The sequence below is a fragment of the Tinamus guttatus genome, unplaced genomic scaffold, assembly GCF_059628265.1.
Source record: "Tinamus guttatus ecotype Peru unplaced genomic scaffold, ASM5962826v1 Tinamus_guttatus_pri_ptg000456l, whole genome shotgun sequence".
Lineage (NCBI taxonomy): Eukaryota > Metazoa > Chordata > Aves > Tinamiformes > Tinamidae > Tinamus > Tinamus guttatus.
The window spans coordinates 645,915-667,025 of NW_028288990.1; the positions used below are offsets into that span (position 1 = coordinate 645,915).

At 42.6% G+C, this 21,111-nt stretch overlaps 1 protein-coding gene across 2 annotated transcripts; it reads left to right on the plus strand.

Moving 5' to 3' along the window:
- Positions 1–7,869: 7,869 nt before the first annotated feature.
- GTF2A1L (general transcription factor IIA subunit 1 like) lies at positions 7,870–18,747 on the plus strand. 2 transcript variants are annotated; one of them, XM_088532163.1, is made up of 11 exons: positions 7,870–7,905; positions 8,809–8,833; positions 9,522–9,523; positions 9,614–9,715; positions 9,961–10,084; positions 11,360–11,406; positions 12,462–12,555; positions 13,612–14,192; positions 15,581–15,874; positions 16,614–16,703; positions 18,593–18,747. In XM_088532163.1, exons 1-11 carry the CDS (start codon positions 7,885–7,887, stop codon positions 18,698–18,700), a joined length of 1,488 nt encoding a protein of 495 aa, XP_088388289.1. In that variant the 5' UTR covers positions 7,870–7,884; the 3' UTR covers positions 18,701–18,747. The 2 variants fall into 2 exon arrangements, with proteins under 2 accessions (XP_088388289.1, XP_088388287.1); XM_088532161.1 differs by lacking the exons at positions 8,809–8,833; positions 9,522–9,523 and having other exon boundaries at positions 7,885–7,905; positions 11,351–11,406.
- The last annotated feature ends 2,364 nt before the right edge of the window (positions 18,748–21,111 follow it).

Genomic DNA, 21,111 nt, shown 5'->3' on the forward strand with positions numbered 1-21,111 from the left:
TGCTACTTTTGACAAATTCGTAGGTTTTCTGCCTGGTAGGTTTTTTTTTTTTTTTTTTTGAAGCCCTTGTATCAGAAACTGCTGATACAACTCAGTGGACCTTCACCCGTCCACTGTATGGTAATCCCACTCCGGCCATTGGAGGGGCATACGTTCATCTTGAACGTTTCTACGACCATGTTTGGTCAGGTCTTCTATACCTGGTATCAATTCTCTAGCTCCTCTTAATATTCTCTCCCCCTTTTTCAATGTAAATAGAGCACGGAGGAGCTGCTGACAATCATCCCATGTGGGTGGATAACTATACATTACAAATTTAAGAAGGGATATCATGCTCCCACAATCTTTTGAGAAGGGAGGGTTTTGTTGCTTCCAGTTATACAGGTCCATGGTGGAGAAGGGTGTGCTCCCACTTCCTCCAGGGACCTGCCTTAGCGGTAAAACTGATACCATGGAACTGGTGGAGTCAGAAGAGATGGCTTCACCAGTTCCCACTCAGCCGTAAGTAAGTTTGACCCCTTCTGGTGTGGGTGGGGATAAAGGGTCATCCTGGGCAGGACCACCGTGCTGATCCGGCACCACAGGGTGGCTTTGTGCTTCTTGGGGGCTATAGGGTGGTAAAATCGGATCTTCGGGTAGCTCCTGGAGGACAGGGAATTTTGGCACGGATGGCGCAGATGGAATGGGGGGCTTCTCTCCCCTCATTCTCACTGCTAGTACTTTGTGCCCATTTCCACATTTTACCATAAACATTTGTAGCCAAATGGGGGGTTCTTTTAGGATATCATTCCATGCAACGATATAAATACGATAAAAGAATGATAAAAAGTACTCTTCGGACTACGTTGGGGTCGAAAGACCCCTCAGAAGGCCAACCCATTCCAAAAGTTGGCCATTCACTTTTACAAAAGATTTTCAATTTATCTGCCTTAATATTAAACCCATAATTTAGGAGGGTCCATCTCCTAAGATTCTGAAAATTTGACAAAAAACAATCAAGGCATCCTTCGGGAACAGAACTCGATTGTCCCATTCCGTCCGGATCAAAGTGATTTAGAACACAACACAAATGACACAAACAACAATTAGCATGACAACCGACACAAATAATAATGACCATGATACTACTTGCAGAATGTTCCAACCTATTCCAACCTTTTACCAAGGGCAACGCAGTGGCGTCCCATGCGTGCCGGTGGCGAGGAGTTATTGTCTCGTCAGACCTCCCACAGTCCACCACACCAGAAATTGGGGCGCCCCCTAACCTCCTGAATCGTACGATACCTTACCTCGAGGTTTTTCAAGATCTGGGGACCTGGAACGTCATCAGGTAGTGCTCCCCCTGGACCTCGGAGTTCCCTTAAGCTTGCGAGGTGCCGCCCGGTTGCCAAGGGAAGGCAGAATCCGGGGACCTGGAACATCATCAGGTAGCGCTCCCCCTGGAAGCGTTCCCCCGGCGAAGTCGAGTGGCCCTTCCAACCAGGGAGGGCCTGGCAATTACTGAGATCCCGGACGAGCCCCCAAAATGTTAGTCCGTAATCTCAATAATCACCCACACACTCAACCTGGTGGGTTAACAAGCAAGCTTTTAGTAGCCAGCCGGCGGCGGACCTCTTACAGTTTGCCTGAGATCCGTGCCGTCTTGGGAAAAAGTTTGTGTTTTTATAGACAGCTGCAACTCCTTCATTCGTTATTTGCAGTTACCAGTTCTTCACGGCTGATATCTTACCTCATGGTTGCAGCAAGAGCAGGGTGGCTCAGCATAAGTATCAAGCTATGTTCACAGAAGCAAATAGCAAAATTAGGTACCTAGTCACCTCAACCTTATTAACTTCTTATATGGCCCCTCTTTGCACAGGGTCCTACAGTGTGGGGCCAATCTTCTAAAGTATTCAAAGTATAAAATACTAATGTTAAATTAACCTTTGACTTAATGTCAAAAAATAAATACCTAGAATCTTCTAAAGTTTAAATAATTCAAGCACATAGCAATTACTTCCTAATTATTTCACAGGTGTCTTTGTCTCTACCTCCCAAGCTGACAGCAGTTTACAAACAAAGTAGCAACCAGGATTTGACAAAATCTTCCACTGGGAAAATTCTGCCTGGAAGGGAAGCACTCGTATGTCTGCCTCTATACCCAACCACTGGCTATTCTGTGAAACATGGAAAATATGGTTAACATCAATCTTCACTGCTGTGGTGTTGTATCATTGCAGTGAGCATCTGCAAATAGGAAGGATGTGTCTAGTAGGAGAATAGTCCTCATTCAGAATGGGAATGTAAACACTGCAATAATTAAAAGTGTCACTGAACAACATGACTGAGTTATGTGAAAAGGTGAGATGTTAAAAATGCTGGAATGCAAATGACAACATAAAAGCATTTATTTTTGGGATACCTTCCTTGTGCCTAGTGCTGTGCCTAGTATATGCTACTTTATAGCCCTATTCTTTCCTTAGTAAAAGCAACCTGTAATTTTTTGCAGTAGCAATCATAACACATTGTAAGCAATGTTCACAATCCATGCAAGAGCCTTACTGAAAGAAATAAATGCACCGAGTCAAATTCTGCTTTGCCTTTCCACAGAAAAGCTGGCCTAGAGATTTCTGTGTGTGGGTAGAGGCAGTCTGGCCTTGCAGAGCGTTGCGAGGGCCTTCCGGACTTCACGACAAATGCCCTTTGCTTCCCTTTCCCTCTTTCAGAAGAGAGGTCGTCGGGGGCCGGGCTCAGCGGTGCCCTCTGCGCCAAGCAGAACCACCAGCTCTGCCTGCACCTGGGCCATCCTGTGCCCTGTCTGTGCTGCTCTTGGAGGTGACACTCTGCATTTCTTGTAGGAAGGGCTGGCTCCTGCAAGGGATCACCGACACCATTAGGCCACAGCAGCGGCGGTGAAAATACCACGTGCAAATGCAGCAGAGGGACAGGAGGATTTAAGGGGGATATTGGCCTGGCGATGTGCTGCACTACCCTATCGCTGCATGCTTGTTGGACTGCTTTCTAGGAGCGACCTGGATCTGCCTCTTCCTCTGCGCTGTTAATTAGTTTTACTGTCTAAATACCATCTCTGACACCAAGCTTTGGATGACAGTTGGTCTGGAACGGTGGGAACCATCCGCTGCCCCGAGGGAAAAGGTGGGATGCTGTTCAGCCCCCGTCAGGAAAGGCCCCCTGCACAAGAGAAAGTGGCTTCTGCAGAGCTGCAGGACTGCTTCACTGGACATTTTTGTTGATAATTAGGGGGTTAATACTGCCAAAGGGAGGTGCAACCCCTGCATCCAGGCATCTCAGAAATAGTTTGGGGGAAAGGAATGAAATGGTGCGGACAGTTACATGGCAGGAGCCCAGCCATGTTTGCCCTGAAAGAGGGTGTCAGGAAGAAGATCCCAACCAATGCTGGGACCTTCACAGAAGTGCTTCCAAGACTCATGCTGCAATGGAGCTTAATCTTTGTATGTCTGAGTCCTTCCTTAGTAAAGTTAAACAGGTATCAATTGGACACTGAGCACAAGAGCCATCTGGTCAAGCTGCACTTGAACCTGCCTCTCCAAGTGGGCTACAAGCCTGAGCAGGGGCAGTTTCAAGGGCAGCAAAGGGGAGGGTGGCAGAAATGCTGCTGGGGAAAGGCTCAGATTCCCTCTTCTCCCAGGGAGGGAATGCACAGTTAGATGAAGCAAACTGCTCTTGATCAGAACACATTCTTTTGCTCTTATTTAACATGAAAACCGCCCGGACTTCAGCAATCACCTCCTCAGCTATGAACACCCAGTAGCTAATGGAATTGAAGAGAAATAACATTTCTGGCATTTATCTTCCCACTGTTCCTGACTCAATGTGTTCCCTTCTTTTCTGTAGCGATTCCCTGTCCATTTTATGTTTCTCTCAGCAACGACAGAGCGGAGTGGGGGGCCCAGGAGCAGAGAGGTGACTGTTACGGCAGCAGAGCAGGGAGTGGGATTTTGTCCACTGGTGAAGAGGGTTCAAGAGAAATGAAGGGCAAGACTAGGCAAAAGGGGAGGGAGCTGGTGCTTGGTGCTTTCCTTGGGACATAGGGGAGGAGTTTGGGCTCTCTCCTAGCCAAAAAAAAAAAAAAAAAAAAAGGAAAGGATATTAGAAACAGCCTTGGTACCCAGGCAATGAGCACAGAGAGTCATGGGGGAAAAGGAATGGGAGACAAGGAATGGGAGCAAGGCAGGAGCAAGGACACAGCTAAGGACAGTGAGGCTGCTGCTGAGGGCTATTTTGTTTCAGTGCTTGCTTGCCACATAAGGTTGATATAGGAGGTTGGGCACTGGGGAGATCTGAGGCTTATTTCATCCTGAACTGGGCTTACTCGGACTGCGTACGGTACTGGGCTTGCTCAGGAGCCCCAGGTACACAGCAGCAGGCAGTGCGTTCCATCTACCTAGGGGGCCACCCTACATACACCAATTGGTGCAGGTCAGAGTCCCTATCCTTTTGATCCAGTTTGATCCAGTGCCATCAAAATTGGTCATTACACTGAATTAAGCAATAGTTCTTTCCTCAGATAAAGCGGTCTCAGTCAGGTAAAGAAGAAAATGTACTTGAGGAGGTGAAGGAGTTGCATATGATCAGTGAAAACAGAACAAATCAGAGGTCCCAGTGTCATCCATGTCACTCCTCTGAAGGAAATGATGGGGTTTATAACAGAACCACGCTGTTAGTAAAATTGGTTTTGATGCCAGAACACTGCGTGCCTCTGAGTCAACAGCTGAAAACAAGGGGAACACCTCAGACAATATCTTACTCAAAGAAAAACTGCAGTTCTGCACTGATGTGTTGAGGCACCTCCGTGAGGACTGCCCATGGTCTGCAACCATTTCCTTTTAAGAATTATCATTTTAACTTAGAAAGAAAGGCCAAGATGATATTTTAAAAATATGCTTTTAGGAAGAATTCTACACCCGTGCAGTCATGTATCTGGGCATTTTCACTAACAGTACTGGATTTCAACAGAAGAGGGCATCCATTACCAAGCACCTGAATTTGCTAAGGCTCTCAGTTTCTAGAGAGAAGGTATTTGAAAATGTAATTTTTTTAATGATTAATAAAGGTTCGTCATCCAAAAATAAATCTTTTCTAGACCTCATGTACCAAGAGGAGTATAAATAATTACAAATTAAAACCTGTCCAGTAAACGAATGTTAGAGGTGCCCTTAAGCAGCACTATCCCAAATGCTGACAAAACCGTGAGAAATGAGGAGGATTTGAGCAGCATGCTAATCTGCAGGCAGCCTGACTTCTAAAACACTCGAGAGCTGTTAAAGGGACCACAACACAGACAGTTTGATAGGAAGCGAAACCAAGATCCATGAAACCTGGACACTGTTCCTGACCAGTATTTGTGACTGTGGGCAAGATACTTAGCCAGTCTGTGTCTCAGCTTCTCCTCTTAGAAGTGGAATTAAGTGATAACAAAATCCACGAGCATGAAAATCATGATGAATTTGTGCTTTATGCTGCAAGACTTGAACATTCTGTTAAGGTCACCAACAGCAAGGTTTGCCAATCAGAATAGTAAAGCCATTTATCAATATTTTTATATTGTATCTCATTCAGAGATTTATTTTTTTCATGAGTTTTCTCATGTGTTCAGCAGACACTCTGATCGCAGTGCTCAAGACAGCTTCTTTGGGAATTTCTAAAGGAAATGACATGAAGTCTGTTGCCAGACCTCAGCTATAAGCATAAATGCCTTGGGTTAGTAGAAAGCGCTCTCTGCAACCTCCCCCAGTAGCCTCAAAGCTTGTGTTCCAGCCCTGGTTTTTACTTTCCTCAAACCAATAGCCATGTACTATTAGACTACTGACCCTATCCAGGAGGGAATGACGTGTTGACCTCGGTGACGGATCTTTGGCATTCACTGGCACAGAGACACAACACACGGGCTAGGTCTGTGCTGCCTTTTGCGAGGTGGATGTACAGGTATATGCAACCACAGATCACACTGTCAAAGCTTGTTTGCTCTGGTCTGCAAATGACAGAGCCATGGACAGAGCCAAAGTCACCTGGCCACTATTTGGGAGAGCTGAGAAGTCCCTTGGCATAACACCCCTCTGGTCCCCTCTCCTTCCTGTTTTGGAGTTACGTGCAGCAATCGTGCCAGCTTCAAGGAGCTCTGTAATCCCTAGATACAGGAAAGATCAAAGAAAGTGGGGAGCTCACTCATAGGTGTGTTTTTCTGTGCTGTAAAACATTCTTGCAGATGGATGCCTGCGCATCAGGTTTATCTGTCTCATGAATATGTGGCAACCAGCTGCAGACTCACCATCTGCAACCTTCAGGGCCTGGCGTGATCCTGAAGGCTGCAACTTCTTCCTGCTAACTCTGCTAACGTGACAAGGCTAATCAAGCACGGGAAGAATAATGACTCTCTTGGCATGCACTATCCCCGGCGGTTTCAAGTAAACACCATGCTTTAAAAATGTGTTTTATTATTTAAATTACTCTATAAGTAAAGCAGCATGATTTGCCTTCTTCTTGTGAGCATGCAGCAGCTGAATAAGCAATTGCCATTTAATTCAAGATCTAGGCGGCGTCATTAAGTATATAGTGTTGCACAGCAAAATTACTTATACAGAAAATCACACTTCCTCTCTCTCATTCATGAAAACGCAGTTTACAGTGTATTATGGAAAGATTTTTGTTTTTGTTGTGTTAGTGTAGCTATATAATTAAGGGTCTGTCAGCATTTCACTAAACTCTTGTCGTTCTTGATAGGTAGCTTGGAGACTAGAGTGTAAAGGCAAGCCTTCAGAAGGTCAAATAGCATTATATCTACAAAATTACCTGAAAAGGAAAAATAAAGGAAAAAGATGATAATACAGGTTAAGCAGAATGGTCAGGGCAATATTGATCTGTGTATGGATGGAAGGTGTAAAAAGTAAGACAAAAATATGTACTTTCCTAAATACATATTTAAGAATAATGATCGTTTTTCCAGAAGAGTAACTGCTAGTTTGGTAAATCTCTTTATTAACATAGGAACAGATTGCTGCTAATGTATGCAATAATTTGTGTAGTTGTACCATATTGCTGCTACATAACGGGTAGCTTCAGCTATCTTCCTGTTTAGGAGGTAGTAACGGCTCCTGAGTTTATTAGTGCAGGATAATATGCTTTTCCATCCAGTTTCCCTAGGTATATTTTCACACTATGTGGCACATGCAATTCTGTTCCCTTCTGTTCTCAAAAAAAACAAAACAAAGCAAAACAAAACAAAATCTCCTTTATTCCACACGCAAAGTCGATGTTTCAGACTCAAAAAAAAAAAAAAGCCAGCGGTTGTGCTAGAGGCCCAAGTCCAAAATGCACAAGGGGCCTGTGGCTCCCCTGCTGTGTGTGTGGTGGCTGGTCCCTCTTCGGCCCTGAAAGAAGAAACCTGGAGTTAGTACCCAGCACTCAAGTTATTTCCCAGCAGTTTTGGGAGGAACACGGGGCCTCTCCTCTGGCCTGGTCTTCTCATGAGGAAAACACAGCCCCAGGGGGCACAGAGGTGGCATCGCCAGCAGGGCAGTAGGAGATCGCATGGATAACATGAGCCTCATGGAGCGGGAGTCAAAGACTTGGCCATTTCCACATATTTTTTTCCACACAGCCTGCAGTCCTTCTGGCAATTTCCCCACTCAAACCCTAAACACAGCTCTTCCTCCACGTCGAGAAGGCGCTCAATTTTCATGCCCAGCCATCATGGCCACCCACAGGTCACCTTTTCCCTCCCCTCCTGCCGGGCGCAACACGCTAAGATGGCGCCGCGCCCCGCCGGGCGCCACCGCCCCCGGCCCAGCCGGTGCCGCGCGCAGGTCGCCATGGCGACGGGCGGAGCCTTAAGGCGGGCGGTGCCGCAGGGCGGTGGCTGTGGCCATGGCGCACGGAAACCCCGTGGTGAGGCGCGGGGCGCTCGGCCCGGCACCTCCTCTCCCCCCGGAGCGGGGAGAGCGGCAGCATCTGTTTCCTCTAACTCCTTTCTGGTCCTGTTTTGGAGGGAGGGTGGGCAGCTGCCGGGTCAGCACGCCCGGCTTCGTGCAGGGCCCGGGCAAGGGCTGGGGAGCAGCCTGGTGCCTCCTGCCGGCTGCATCTGCAGGCTCTGGGGACTGGGTTTGAAATGCTTCCTTCCCCCGGTGGTGCTCTGCTGGAGGCGGTGTTAGCCGTGCACTCTCCCTGCGTTCTGTGTAAGGAGAACTGGAGGTGGCTGGTGGCGCAGGGGTTTGCCGGCTCCGCTCTGGAACAGTGAGTGGTCAGGTTTTGTAGCCACTTGGCGCGTTCCAGGGGTAACACCCGGCGTGGTGTCTGCCAGCTATAGCGATGTGCCTGTGCAGTATCGCCTGGCCTGCCCAGGAGAGGACCAGGCCCTTTGGGAGGAAATTAAAGCTCTGCTCCTCTTCCCAAAGAGCAGTGAAGGTCAAGCATTTGGTATCGTCAACCTTTTTTTAGTGTAGTGGTGCAAGAGTCGAGCTCCCTCTGCCCTTATGCTGATCTGACATGTGCTGGGAGAGTTCTCGGGCGTCTCCAGCCTCCCATAGGGAATCACAGGCGAGCACAGTCCTCTTGCAGGAGCCTTATTTTGTGCGGATTGTTTATTGCAAGGGCCATTACCAGTAACTGAACAGTTGGTTCAACAGTCTGGTTGTTGTAAATAATCTTTCATTGGTGGCTTGGAACAACTTTGCAGCAGTGATACATGAATATGAGGTTAAGTTTGGCAAATGTAAATGATCCAGTCCTGAAGCCCCAACTGCTGAGGCTTTCTAAAAATCTATGCTCTGTATGTTGGCCTTGTGGTAACAGATTATTCTGATAGTGATGACAGTCAGTATTAAAAGGCTCTAAAATGCTAAGAGCTCTTTATTTTATATTTGGATCTGAATGGGTGAACCTTGAAGCTTTTATGTGGCTGTGCAGATCTGATATGAGGGTTAGAATCTAATCATTGCTATGTGCAGGAGGGAGAATAAGATGCCACGCTGCAGCTATCATTTGTCTTGTATGAGAAGACATGTGCTGATAACTGCAATGTTAAACTATTGGGGTGGTGATTTCAGTAGATAAACGACTGTATAGTGTCTTATTATTGCCACAAAGGAATAATCTCTGTCCTTTACATTCAGCTCACTAGGTTCAACCTTGCTAACAGGTTACTCACATTATGCTTCTGGCAGAAGAGTTGCTGCTGTTCTTAGTAGTTTATATTGGATTTTGCCTCTCAAGTTAGGGGCTATAACATTAGCCAGTACTGCTAGAATGATACCCCACAGCAAATATCAATTTTAAATATATTTTCAAAATATACCACAGTAGCTGTTCTAATGTTTCTAGGACTTACCTGAGCATTTCTGTAGCCCAAAGAAACCAATATTTCAAGGCTAAAAAGTTAGTGTTTTTCCAGGTGTGTCCCATTAGTTTTACGGAGGGACTTGCAGATCTGGTCTGCTTGTAGGTTGGTGCATTTGGCAGACCTTTTAGCATATTGCCCTGATCTCTCCATGTTCAGTGTGCAGCAGTGGTTTATGCAGCCAGATTAGACTTTGTGCTATCCTTGGAAATGACTTAATCTTCATCTTAACTTGTAAATGCTTTAAATTATTTTGTTTAGCCTAAACTCTACAAATCCATTATCGAAGATGTGATTCAAGGTGTTCGGGAACTCTTTGCAGAAGAAGGCATAGAGGAGCAGGTTCTGAAAGACTTGAAGCAGGTTTGTTGGGTTTATCTAAGTTAATAAAATCTCTGTCTTTGCCCACTGAAACATGCAGGTTTTCCTCTAACTTAGAGATGCAGATATCCTGTGAAGTCAAAATCTAGTAATATTTTTTGCTGTATTTATTGAATAGAACTGGTCAGTTCATTTGGAAAAAAAAAGTTGATAATCGATTATCATTACAGTGTTTTTGTTTGTTTTTTAAGCTGATGTATCTGTTGATGTTGATATTTTCTCTGCAGCTTTGGGAAACCAAGGTGATGCAGTCCAAAGCAACAGAAGGCTTCTTCAGACCTAGCCACCACTCACCACAGTTCACTGTGCAATTACCACACAGTTTTCATCGTGCTCTGCAGGCTTCAGCAGGTTGGATGTGGTTGAACGTAACAGATTGTTGCAGGCCACAGATGCAACTTAAGAATAGTTCAGTGGCTCTAGAATCTTTGGAAGACTTGAGGGTGCTGGGATAATCCTGGTTTGTGGTGCTCCTGTGTATATCTGGTAGAATGAAATACAGTGTGTGTCTGAAAGTATCAAAATTTAGTTTGTCTTCTATTGGTTAAATTCTAAACTAATGCAAATTGTGGCTAGCTGCCTTTGATCTGCTGCTTATTTCCAGCACGAAAATGTGGAGAGAAGTTTAGCCTTCATGTGTGCAGTCCAGAAATGTAACCCTTCAGTAGCAAATTCACCAGAAGGGTTAAGCTTTCACTTTCCTGCAGCAATGTGTAGCATGATGTATCCTGAGTGTTATATAGCGTGCTTGTGCCTTGCAGCTCTGCCATTGTGCTGCAGCCAAATCTTTAAATATGAATCATCTTTAAATATGTGTATGTAGTTGTAAGTGAAGTGAATCCTTGCTCAAATAGAAGAGCATGAGGCTTGGAGATTTTTGTTTGTTTGTCTTTCAGTTAGTTCTTCTAAAAGCAGATAATTTGCATCACAGAGAAGTAGTTATTATCACACAAAATGACCTCAAGGTCGGTTTGTCTTGATTAAGTCCAGCTGATCACTGTGATGGTGTTAAGCTGGAATGCAATGCTCTTAAAGCCTGTGGAAACTTTCCTTTTGACTTACGTCCCTGCACTGAACTCAGCAGTGAAGGCTTTTGAAAATCCTGCCCTACTGCTCCGACCATTCACACCTTTGCATTAGCACCGGTGCAGAAAATTACTTACAACCTTTCCTCATGTTGACAAGGCAGTGCAATTGAGATAAACATTCATGGTTGTGGTAAAATGGGAGATCGCACATCTGTCTCTGTAGGTGGTTTAGTAAGCAGAAATGTTGCACTTAATTTTTACAGTGTGACTTACTTAGATATTCCTATTTAACTGTTCAATCTTTTTAAAATCACAATATCTCCAAGATTAGTTTTTTTGACAGAGTGCGATGAATTCAGGATATAAAAAAATAAAAATGGAATTCAGCATGAATGTGAAGCAACATAAAAGAAAGTGTATTCAGCAACATTATGTGTCTGTGCTTACTTATATATTGTTCTTATGAGTGTGAACTGAACTTAGATTGCTTTAGTTATGCTTACAGGAAAGTGCTGAAGTACTGAATGATTAAATATGTCTAAGTTTTTTTTTTTTTTTTTTTTTTTTTTTTTTTTTTTTTAAATAATAGCTTCTTTAGTCATCCCAACTGGCAGGGGCTTCCAGCACTTCACAGCAGCAGACCTGGTATGTAGCTGTAGTGCCATTTTGTTTTCAGTTTGACTGCACTGAATTCTCCATGATAGAGTTAAGCTCCTCGCTTGTGAGGAGGTTAACGTTAAATATTTATCATGTGCTACTCGAGAACAACATTTAGAAATGGAAAAGGTAGCATTTCACGTGATAATTCTGCGTGCAATATAGTGTAGTAGACAAGGAAGCAGAATTTCTGCTGAGAGAGTATCTGCTGCTAGCGAATTTCTGTTTGGCACTTCTAGCCTCTCTATTTCTGCTGAAAACCGTACAGAAGGTGGAGTCTGCAGAGAGCAGACTGCTGTTGCAGTTGGGAAATGCCAGCATTAGCCTAGCATGGAAGCAACATTACCTGAGAGGCCTGGAAGTAATCCAGAAGCAAGTGAGAGTTTTTGGAGTGACACATTCCAAAGTCTTCATAAGGCCAAGATTATTTTATGAGGGGAGGATGTCTCTTTTTTAGTGTCTTTTACAGCTTGATGAACATACTGAGTGCCACTGAGCCTCAAGCAACTCTGCTTGCCAAGCTGAAGTGTAACTTTGGGATGTTACACACATACCTTGCAAGTTCCCTGGCTTATTTAACTGGGACTTCCAGGGAGCAGCTACTAGAAAGGCAGACCTGCATCCAGCTGTTTGCTTTCTGGGAGACCAAAAAAAAAAAAAAAAGGGGGGGGGGGGGCTATGAAGTGACTCTGTAGGCCTAGGCAAGGAGCCTGTGCTGTGTGAAGTAATGCATAAGCTTGGGTAAAAGCAGCTCCAAGTGGGTGTTCTGGATCCTGGCTGTGTTATTGGGACACTTCTCAGTGGCCTCTCAGCAAAAGTGAAAAGGGGAGCCAACCGCAAGTTTAAAAAAGTGTTTAGGAAAAGTCATTGTCCTGTCAATACAGAGTGTTCTCTATCTGCCTCAAGAGTCTGAAGCAGCTCTTTGGTAAAAGATGATTGCAAAAAGGCATGCACACCTGTTTCCTAACTGATGTGTTAAATGGGAGTTAGACCCTCAGAGATGCAGTATGAACTGTGACTTACTAAAGCTGCTGTGTGTCTAGGGCGCTCTGCAGCCAGGCACGGCTGTTGCTCTCCCTTCGGGTGTTGCTTATCCCCTGCATGTCCCTGCTGGAGTGACGCTACAGACGGCATGTGGTAAGACTGAAAATAGAAGATCTGAAATGGTGCAGTGCCTTGACTGCATGTGGATATTGAAAGATGGTCCCAAATATAGTAAATAAAGCAAATGTGAAGTTGAAGTGTAGTTGGATGGAGACAGCTCTCCTCCTCTTCCTTTGCAGTTTGTGCTTGCCGTTTCTACCTGGAGTAAGTAAACTGGCGAGTTAGTTGCAATGCGTCAGTTAGGTACTTCTGCACTAAACTTTCCCTTGGCTCCCCAGATGATGCCAGCCTTTGTTTTAAAACTGCTGGCACTTTTATTTTAAAAGATGCTGACATCTTTGTCCTGTGAGAGATAGTCTTTTATATTTTAAGCAGACAACGGCATTTTCTGATGCTTCAGAATCAAGATTTACTACTTCAGGTAAAATCTATCTACCTCTTTTTGCTTACCCTATTTTGCTGGTGAAGTTGCCAAAGTTGGTTAATGTCACTACAGCACATTGGCTGGTAGTGCTTAGCGTGTTAGGTTCAGTCATACGTCCCCTTCCAGAATGCTGGTCTCTGAGACTCTGGTATCTGTTAGATACCTATTTAACATGCTTCCTAAGATTTAAAATACTTCCCAAGGTGTTGAGAACTGTAGACTGTTTTCATTGAATCTGTGTATGGTAGATACATGTATAGATTCCTCATATCTCATGGTGGATATGAAGAATGGTATAATTTTATGAAATAGGGAACCTGACTCTGGCACCCTAGTTCTAACATTGATAGCAATAATAATTTTAAGGGTTCAGTGTTTGGAGTGGTTATCATACACAGGAAGGATAGATGTACTAGGAGTCTTCCTCTGTAAAAAGAGGCAGAGATGCTGAGTGGTCCTTAAGAGTGACATAGCCCTTTAAGCAGGGAATGATTGTTCCTTGTTTCATTTTGTAGCCTCTAGTTTCTGGAATGCCTGGAAGCAGATTTAAAACAGTGATTTTTTTTTTTTTTTTTTTTTTTTTTTTTAAATCCAGTATATCAGTGAGTGAACTGGAGGGGTCTGTAGTTTACCCTGTCTCAGCAGTATTTAACCTCTTTCCGCAGGGCACCTTTACAAGGTAAACGTGCCTGTTATGGTGGCGCAGGCTCCAGGAGAGGCACATGTTCTGCAGCACCCGATTCAGATATTCCAGCAGCTTGGGCAGCCTTCAGTTGTGCAGGCCGGTGTTGCCCGTGTGGTGCAGGGGAGTGCTGCCGCTGGGCAGGCAGCTGCCGAAATGCTGCAGCCCCAGGAGCCAGCTGCCCGACAGACTGCAGTGCTGCGACAGGGTGGCACGGAAGGAAGGTGCTCAGAAAGCTCCACAAACACCACACTGCTTCAGCAGCAAATTGCAGCTAATGTGACATTGAATCAGCAGGCAGACTTGACAGAAAAACCCCAGTACAACAATATCCATACAGCTGGGTTCCCTCCAGAAGCCCCTGCAGTGTGTTCTGCTGCTGAACCACTGGCAAGAAACCCAACCAACCTCGTGCCAGATGTGGAGGGGCAGCCTGAGCCAGCGGCACCTGTGTCACTGCAGCAGCAGGTGCCTGATGATCTCCTGGAGCTGCTCATCATGGGCAGCAGTCCGGACCGTGATGCTGTCCTGAAGGAGCAGGGCAGTGCTGCCCTTGCTGGCAAGGTAGGGCCTGGTGGGAAATGTAAATGCTGGCATCTGGATGAAGAGCAGGTCTCATAAAGGATGTTGTTAAACACATCTATAACTGACAAAGAGCACTTTTTTTAATTATTCATTCTTTCTTGAACGTATTTTGGATAGAAGCAGCTGACTGTTTTATGTTCCTGTTAGAATTTCAGTCACAGAATTTCGGAATTGTAGAAATACTTGGATTGACTAGAATGTCAAATTCTTAAACAAACTACCAAAACGCTAAAAAGCAAATTAATGGGTATAATGTATTTTATTTTAATTTATTTTATTTTTACTGAATATACACAAGTGTTCCTTTGAAATCTACCAGGTCATTCTGCTGCTGAACTTGGTGGTGGATTCTGGCCATAGTGCACAAAATGCTTTTGGAATGGCACCTGGGATTAATGTTAACCACAAATGTGTGAAGAGCAGTTAACTTGCCTTGAGAATCCCTATTCAGTTCAAAAAATCAGATTTGATCAAAGTGAAAATCTGCTGGAAGGAAATGTGTTTCTCTAAATGATTTTAATTAACAGGCCTCTTTCTTGACTTCATCTAATCTTTGTTTCGGAAATTATTTACAGATACTTTATGTTCACATTATCTTGCTGACTTTGAGTTTTATTGCTTATGCATGATTAAGGCAAATTTATTAAATGCAAATGAGAATAAGTAGAAAGCATATTATGTTGCTCATCTGAACTTTAATGGTAGGATGATGTAGACCATCAGGATGGATAGAAGGTCAAAACAAAGCGTAATTTTCTTGTATTAGCAAGTGTGTGTGGATGTGAGATCTGTGCTACAATAAAGATTTAATGAGAAATCAGAGATGACTGAGAGCTTAAAACCTTCATGCTCCTGTGAGCTTTCTGCTTAGGAATTGTGATGTTTCTATGAGCAGTAACTTAAAGTACTAGAATATTTACTCTTGTTCTCTCTCAATTTTTTGTATTTTACTTAAAGCATTTTGAGTTGATGGAGAGGCAGGAATTTTGCCTTGACTTTTATTTCCAAAATGAAAAATACATTTTGGGGGGATAGTAGCTGGTGGTGTGTTTTCTTAAAGATATTAATTATTGAGGCAAATTAATTTTAAATATTCTTTATTTGCCTGAATATTTAATATTATTTCTTAATATGGTTTTCTTTATTACTGAGGAAGAATTTGACATGGATTACATTTGAGGTAGGTGTAAGAACAAGCTTTTTTCCATGTACTCAGGGCTTACAAGTAGGCTGAGACTTGAAACTCGTGTGTAAGTATCCCAGAATTTGTTGGTGTATTAAGTAAAAATCTGAGGTTCTGCACTGAATAATGAAAGCTGTTCACTCTTAGTTCATAAGATGGCTCTGGTCTCTTTTATTCCTGTCAGGTGGAATCTGCTGGACAGATGGAACCCAATTTATGCCCAGGGAAGGAGATCTGCAGTGACATTGAAGGCATAATTCAGCTAGACGGAGCTGGCGATTTTTCTCCCAAGGAAGAACCAGCACATAAAAAAGATATGGAAGAGAATGAATTCATTGGCTTTATTGAATCAGAGGATCTAAAAGTTCTGGAGGATGAGGATGAAGAGGAGGATGAGGAAGGGGACAGCCTTTCAAACACAGAGTCAAGCAGCAGTAGCAGTGATAATGAAGAACCTCAGATAGATGTAGTTGAGGAGGTAATTTGCTTTAAGCCCCTTGAAACAAGTTGCAGTTGTTCTGGGTTTTACAACTGGGTATTTGAGATAAACATCTCTGATGTATTTTGCCCAGAGAACCCATAGCTGAGCTACATACCCTGGAGCCAGGCAATACTACTGAGGAATTATTTGAGAACTCATTGAGACATGTGAACAAAAAAAAGATATTGAGAATCTTTTGTTTATTAGATGGATTAAAACACTTAATTGCCAGCATTGAAGCCCTATGGGTGAAGTCTTGACTTCAATAGAATGGAGTTTTATTATTTAAGGTTGGGATAGAAATCAAGCTTTCTCGGGGATTGTTTGGAGAAGAGAACAATGTTTCATAAGTGTATTTGTTTCCAAGGAAAGGCTCCTCTGAAAGACATGGGGCTCTGTCCTTGGAATCACAAGAGAGTCTGTCTGTAGAATCCTCCCTGGATAAGCAGCAGCTGATCAGTAGTCTAAGTACTGCAAACATCTTTGCCTTAACTAAGAGGCTAACTTAGCTCTGGCCTGTGTCACTTGGGCTTTAGGTGCTTTTCTTCTTCAAAAGATGAGCATGTAAAGATGCAATGTAAGCTTCAGAGTTTGTACGTCTCATGCATTTTCTTTTGTGTAATGTGTGTGTGGGGGGTAGCCTTTACTGTTGTATTTGCATTTAATGCCGTGCATACTCTACATTAATGTGAAAGAATGTTAAAAAACACTACTTAAATAGACTTTCATTATCTAGGACCCCCTAAATTCTGGTGATGATGTCAGTGAACAGGACACGCCTGACTTGTTTGACACGGATAATGTGATAGTTTGTCAGTATGACAAGGTACAGTATATAAATTTTTGTCTTTGTTCCTTAATCATTTTAAATAATGTCTTCAGCAAATTTGTGTCAGTGCCTTTTAAAGAAAATGAAGTGCTTTAATTATTGAGGATTTAGATTGTTTAGCTGACAGTAATCAGAAGACTTGCTTGCTGCCCTCTGAAACAAGGATAAGTAAAGGGCATGTAATAGGCAGAAGAGGCCTGAATCTTGAAAAATAAAAACTTGCAATTCAGCAAATGCTTAAACACATGCTTAACTGAAGTAATAGGAGCTCCTCCATGGATATATGCGTTTTCAACTAAGAATTAAGACCATTGAAATGGGTAATAGGAAAGAAGTGTGCCATCTTTATATTGGATGTCTTTAAAGTACTTTCTGAGAAGATTTTATTATTATTATCAGAAATCTGGATTTTTCTGAAAAGCAAAACGCTTAGGATGGGCCTTTTGTCCTTCTTATGTAAATCTTTGTAGTTCAGCTTTATTTTGAACTACTGCTGAACAATTCAGTTTTTTTAAAAACTTTGGTATTTTTCTGGATACTTGTATGTAAAGTATAAAAGCTGATAAAACAAAGTGCATACCTTATATTGAAACTAAATATGGAAAACTGTCTGATAGTGTGTGAAGTGACTTTTAAATGTTTTCAGAGGTAACCAGGGGTTGTTTTGGTGTGTTCAACTAGGGGTCTGTATTCTAGGAAAACTGGTCTTTGTAAAAGTGTAATAGAGATTTTTCTGAAAATAGCTGTTTTGAAAATTGTAGTTATAACTACAGTTATATGTATGTAGTTAAATGTGTAGAAAATGCAGCTGAAATTGAGCCACAGCGTTGATCTGCACTGTGTCGACAAAGTGCTGGTGGTACCATAAGTTTTCAAACTTAATTTATTTAGATGTTATGAATGTGATAGGTAGTTGATGATGATGTTATCTATAACAAGTCGCTTTTGTGATTAAAATAAAAAATTAAACATTTAAAAATTGATACTGAGTTCAAGACCAGAACTGCCTTTAATGCCAGATGTTATAAACTGGCAGTTGTGCACTATTTTATTTGATTTTCATTGTATACATCAAAGCAAGAAAAAAGTTATTGGTTATTTATTTCTTGCACAGACTTATTAAAACATTTAAGTCTGTTTTTTTTGGTTTTTTTAAAAAAAAAGGGGGGGAGAGGGGATGTGAACAATTAAAAAATCTACATTATCTTACTGCCTATGAAAGGGTGCTACAGGTAAAATGACTGTTCTTCCCCTAAAAATTCATCCTGCAGTGTAGATATTTCGCAGGCCCCTTAAGAAATGGAACAGGAAAATTCTTTCCTACTGCTTTGTATGAGAGTATTTGCTCTGAGTAGTGCTTTGATGGGCTTTGCCTTAACCCAGTGAGCTGTGCAAGCAGTATTGCCCTGCTGTATGTGTGGGAAGTGGAAACCACTGCATTTCAGCTGAGCTTCACTTGTTTGCAGGTGCAGTGTGTGTTGGGATGGATGCAATAATCAAATTGCTCTGTTACTCTCTTGTTATCCTTCTAGTTTTGGCACTTTAGACTGCTGCCTTTAACCAGCTTTTGGGGGCTGAGGGTTGGAGGGTGTTTTATATAGTTCCCAGTTTTGAAAGGGAGACAAGAGAACTTGAATATGACAAGATAAAGATTAATGAAGCAGTTCACTTGAAAAGGCAGGAAATTCATGATAAGCAACTGAAATTTGCTACCACAGTTTGTGATCTATTAAGAGCAACCCTGCTTAACATGTTAGGGGCTAACAGAATGTTAAAACAAAACCAAGGTGTGTAGAGTAAGTTGTGCTTAGCAACCGGTATGTTTTTATGCATGGTCTAATGTATGCTTTGGGTTTGGGGGGGTATTGATTTAATTCTTTTATCAGATACATCGAAGTAAGAACAAGTGGAAGTTTTACTTAAAAGATGGAGTGATGTGCTTTGGGGGTAAAGACTATGTTTTTGCAAAAGCTATTGGAGATGCAGAGTGGTGAAACTTCACTGAAATAGGTACTGTAATGAGTGTGGATTTACTCCCTTATGAACATTCTGTGAAACAGCTAAACACTCCTGTTTTGCTATTCTTTAAAGAAATAACAAACTTTAACTTGTTAAACAAAATGTGTAAAAGCTGTGCAGTTAATAATGCAAATTAAAACCCTGTATTGTTAGCTATTCAGCTGTCTTTGCTGCTCTTTTCTGATTATTTCATTCCTTTTCCCCTAAGAAGCATGATTGAAATGAACAGCTTTAATGATTGAAATACTGAGTTTATTAATAACTTAAGAAAAAGCTGTGGAATACTAGCTGACAATACCTAAGTAAATTCCAGCTACTTTGGTTCTCTTTAAATTTTTAAGCGAGTGAAAAATATGACTTGCAGTATTAAAACAGTTTAATTCTCGGTGATTTTTCTGTTGGGGTGGAAAAAAGCTAACACTTGTGCAAGTTTGAGACCTGTGGCTGTTTCAACTATGTGATTTTTTTTTTTATTTTTATTTCCTCCTTTTCCCTTTCTGCTTTCTTTTTCTGTTGTTGTTTGCTTGCTTCAGGGCCAAGGCAAGCACTTTAGATGTAAGTCGGGAAATGTGGGTGGAAGACCTTGAGCTATCAAAATATGAGAATTACTTTTTTTTTTTTTTTAACCTCAGTGTCTACTGAGATGCAATTAGTGTGCTTTAACATTAAAATGTGGTTTACTGTCATTGTCAATGCAAGTCCTTTATCCCTCCTTTACATATCAGCTACCTTCTATGGCTGCAGACCTGGAAGCTGTGGATGATGCGAACTCTGCCTAATAAAGTGTCCCTTGGTGCATTTCGGCTTGTGGGCTGTCTTTGTGTGCCTGAAATGTTGAGGCAGCTCCTCAGCACTCTGAGGGGAAGTTCTGAAGTGCTCCTGCTGTTGGTGTGCTGAGCAGCGGGAGCTGTGGTGCCACAGGGGATATGGGAACCCGCGGGCTGCCATCACAGGGGACCATTCGCTAAGTGCCATTAGGGCCTGGAATGGTGCTCCTTAGAGTATGACTTCTGAGTCAAGGCAAAGAGATCCTTATTAAAATGCAAGTTCTGTTCAATTACTGTAGCCTGTGTCAGATTAGAGTGTTTTTGATCTCAACTGTTTGCTGTGTTAATGTCTTTGCTTGCCACAGTTCAGCAATACTCCTCCCCGCAGATGCGATAGGATATATGTAGCTCCAGTTAGGGCCACTGGTGATGCCTCAGTGAATTGCTGTCTAAAACCTCACAACACAAAGAAGGAAAGTTTCCCCAAAATAATGAGATGGAAAAAGAGCTGTAACTTGTATGAGAAGCTTAGTGTGAATCTAAATATTTAATAAAACCTCCCTCTTATTTACTTGCTCATTTTTGTGCATGGCAATACTTTATAGCTCTCATTTATAAAAAAAAAAAAAAGAAAACGGCGCTGGTTTCATCAATAGAAGAGATCACTCAATTTACAGCCAGGTACAAAATGGAAAATCCTCACAGCTCTAATACTTTTTTGCTGTTGCATGTACATCCCTTTCACCAGATCAGTTACAGAGCTGTACTGCCTCTATTTCCAAGTCCTTTCTTCAGCACAGAGGTTTCTAATAATGTTAGGTGGAAAGGAAGGCTGTGCCTGCCAAGTGCTTGTCCCCTGGACCTATAATGCAGGTAAAGGGGGCAGTATCTGCTCCAGACATTGTTTTGGCCTGTCCCAAAATGCATGTAGGATTCTTCCTTGTGCCATCTAAAGAAATAGTCTCTGAAATCATTTGAGACTCAGGACAGAAAAGCCTACAGCCTTGTTTCCTATTTTTACAGTGTCTTTAGTTCCTTTTATAGTTAAATAGCCTCAAGTAACTTAGTTTTAAACACTGGTTTTGGCTGTCTCCTTTGCTGCTTGGCACTACTTCATCCTCCAGGTGTGCAGGAACCGCTTGTGAGCAGGGCTTTTATACTGTCTGGGATTGTGACATTGAGCCAGGAGTCAGAGACGTTATTTCTAATTAATGCAATTACAAGCTAATGATAAACCAGACACTAGTACAAAGAATTGCTTCGGTTAATGTGAAACTTAAAATGTAATGTTGTGTCTTGGCAGCCAGAGGAGTGCTTTAGAACACAAGTTTTTACTCCATTTCTGTTAGAGACTTTAAAGTGAAAGACTCCCTTGGGAAAGAAAAATACAAAGTTTAAAGTGGCTGCAGTAAATGGCACTTTCTTCTTGTGTGTCACATTTTCACTGGCCATCAGGAGCTGAAGTAATCACAAACTCTTAACATGGCTTTATTTCTACTCTGACTGCAGGGAAAGGAGGTGTCCTATGAGCTGAGGATCTGGCCTGGGCCTCTTCAGGACTCTGGGATATTCTATATGGAATGAGATCTAAGAAGATCAAAAGTTAGAAGCCCAAATGC

What these genes read in the sequence shown, in the direction of transcription:
- GTF2A1L (XM_088532163.1), top strand. Translation starts at nt 7,885, where the DNA reads ATGGCGCACGGAAACCCCGTG. An exon ending in TGGCGCACGGAAACCCCGTG is followed by an intron (nt 7,906 to 8,808) that starts GTGAGGCGCGGG and finishes TTGTGGTAACAG; the next exon opens with ATTATTCTGATAGTGATGAC. An exon ending in TTCTGAAAGACTTGAAGCAG is followed by an intron (nt 9,716 to 9,960) that starts GTTTGTTGGGTT and finishes TTTTCTCTGCAG; the next exon opens with CTTTGGGAAACCAAGGTGAT.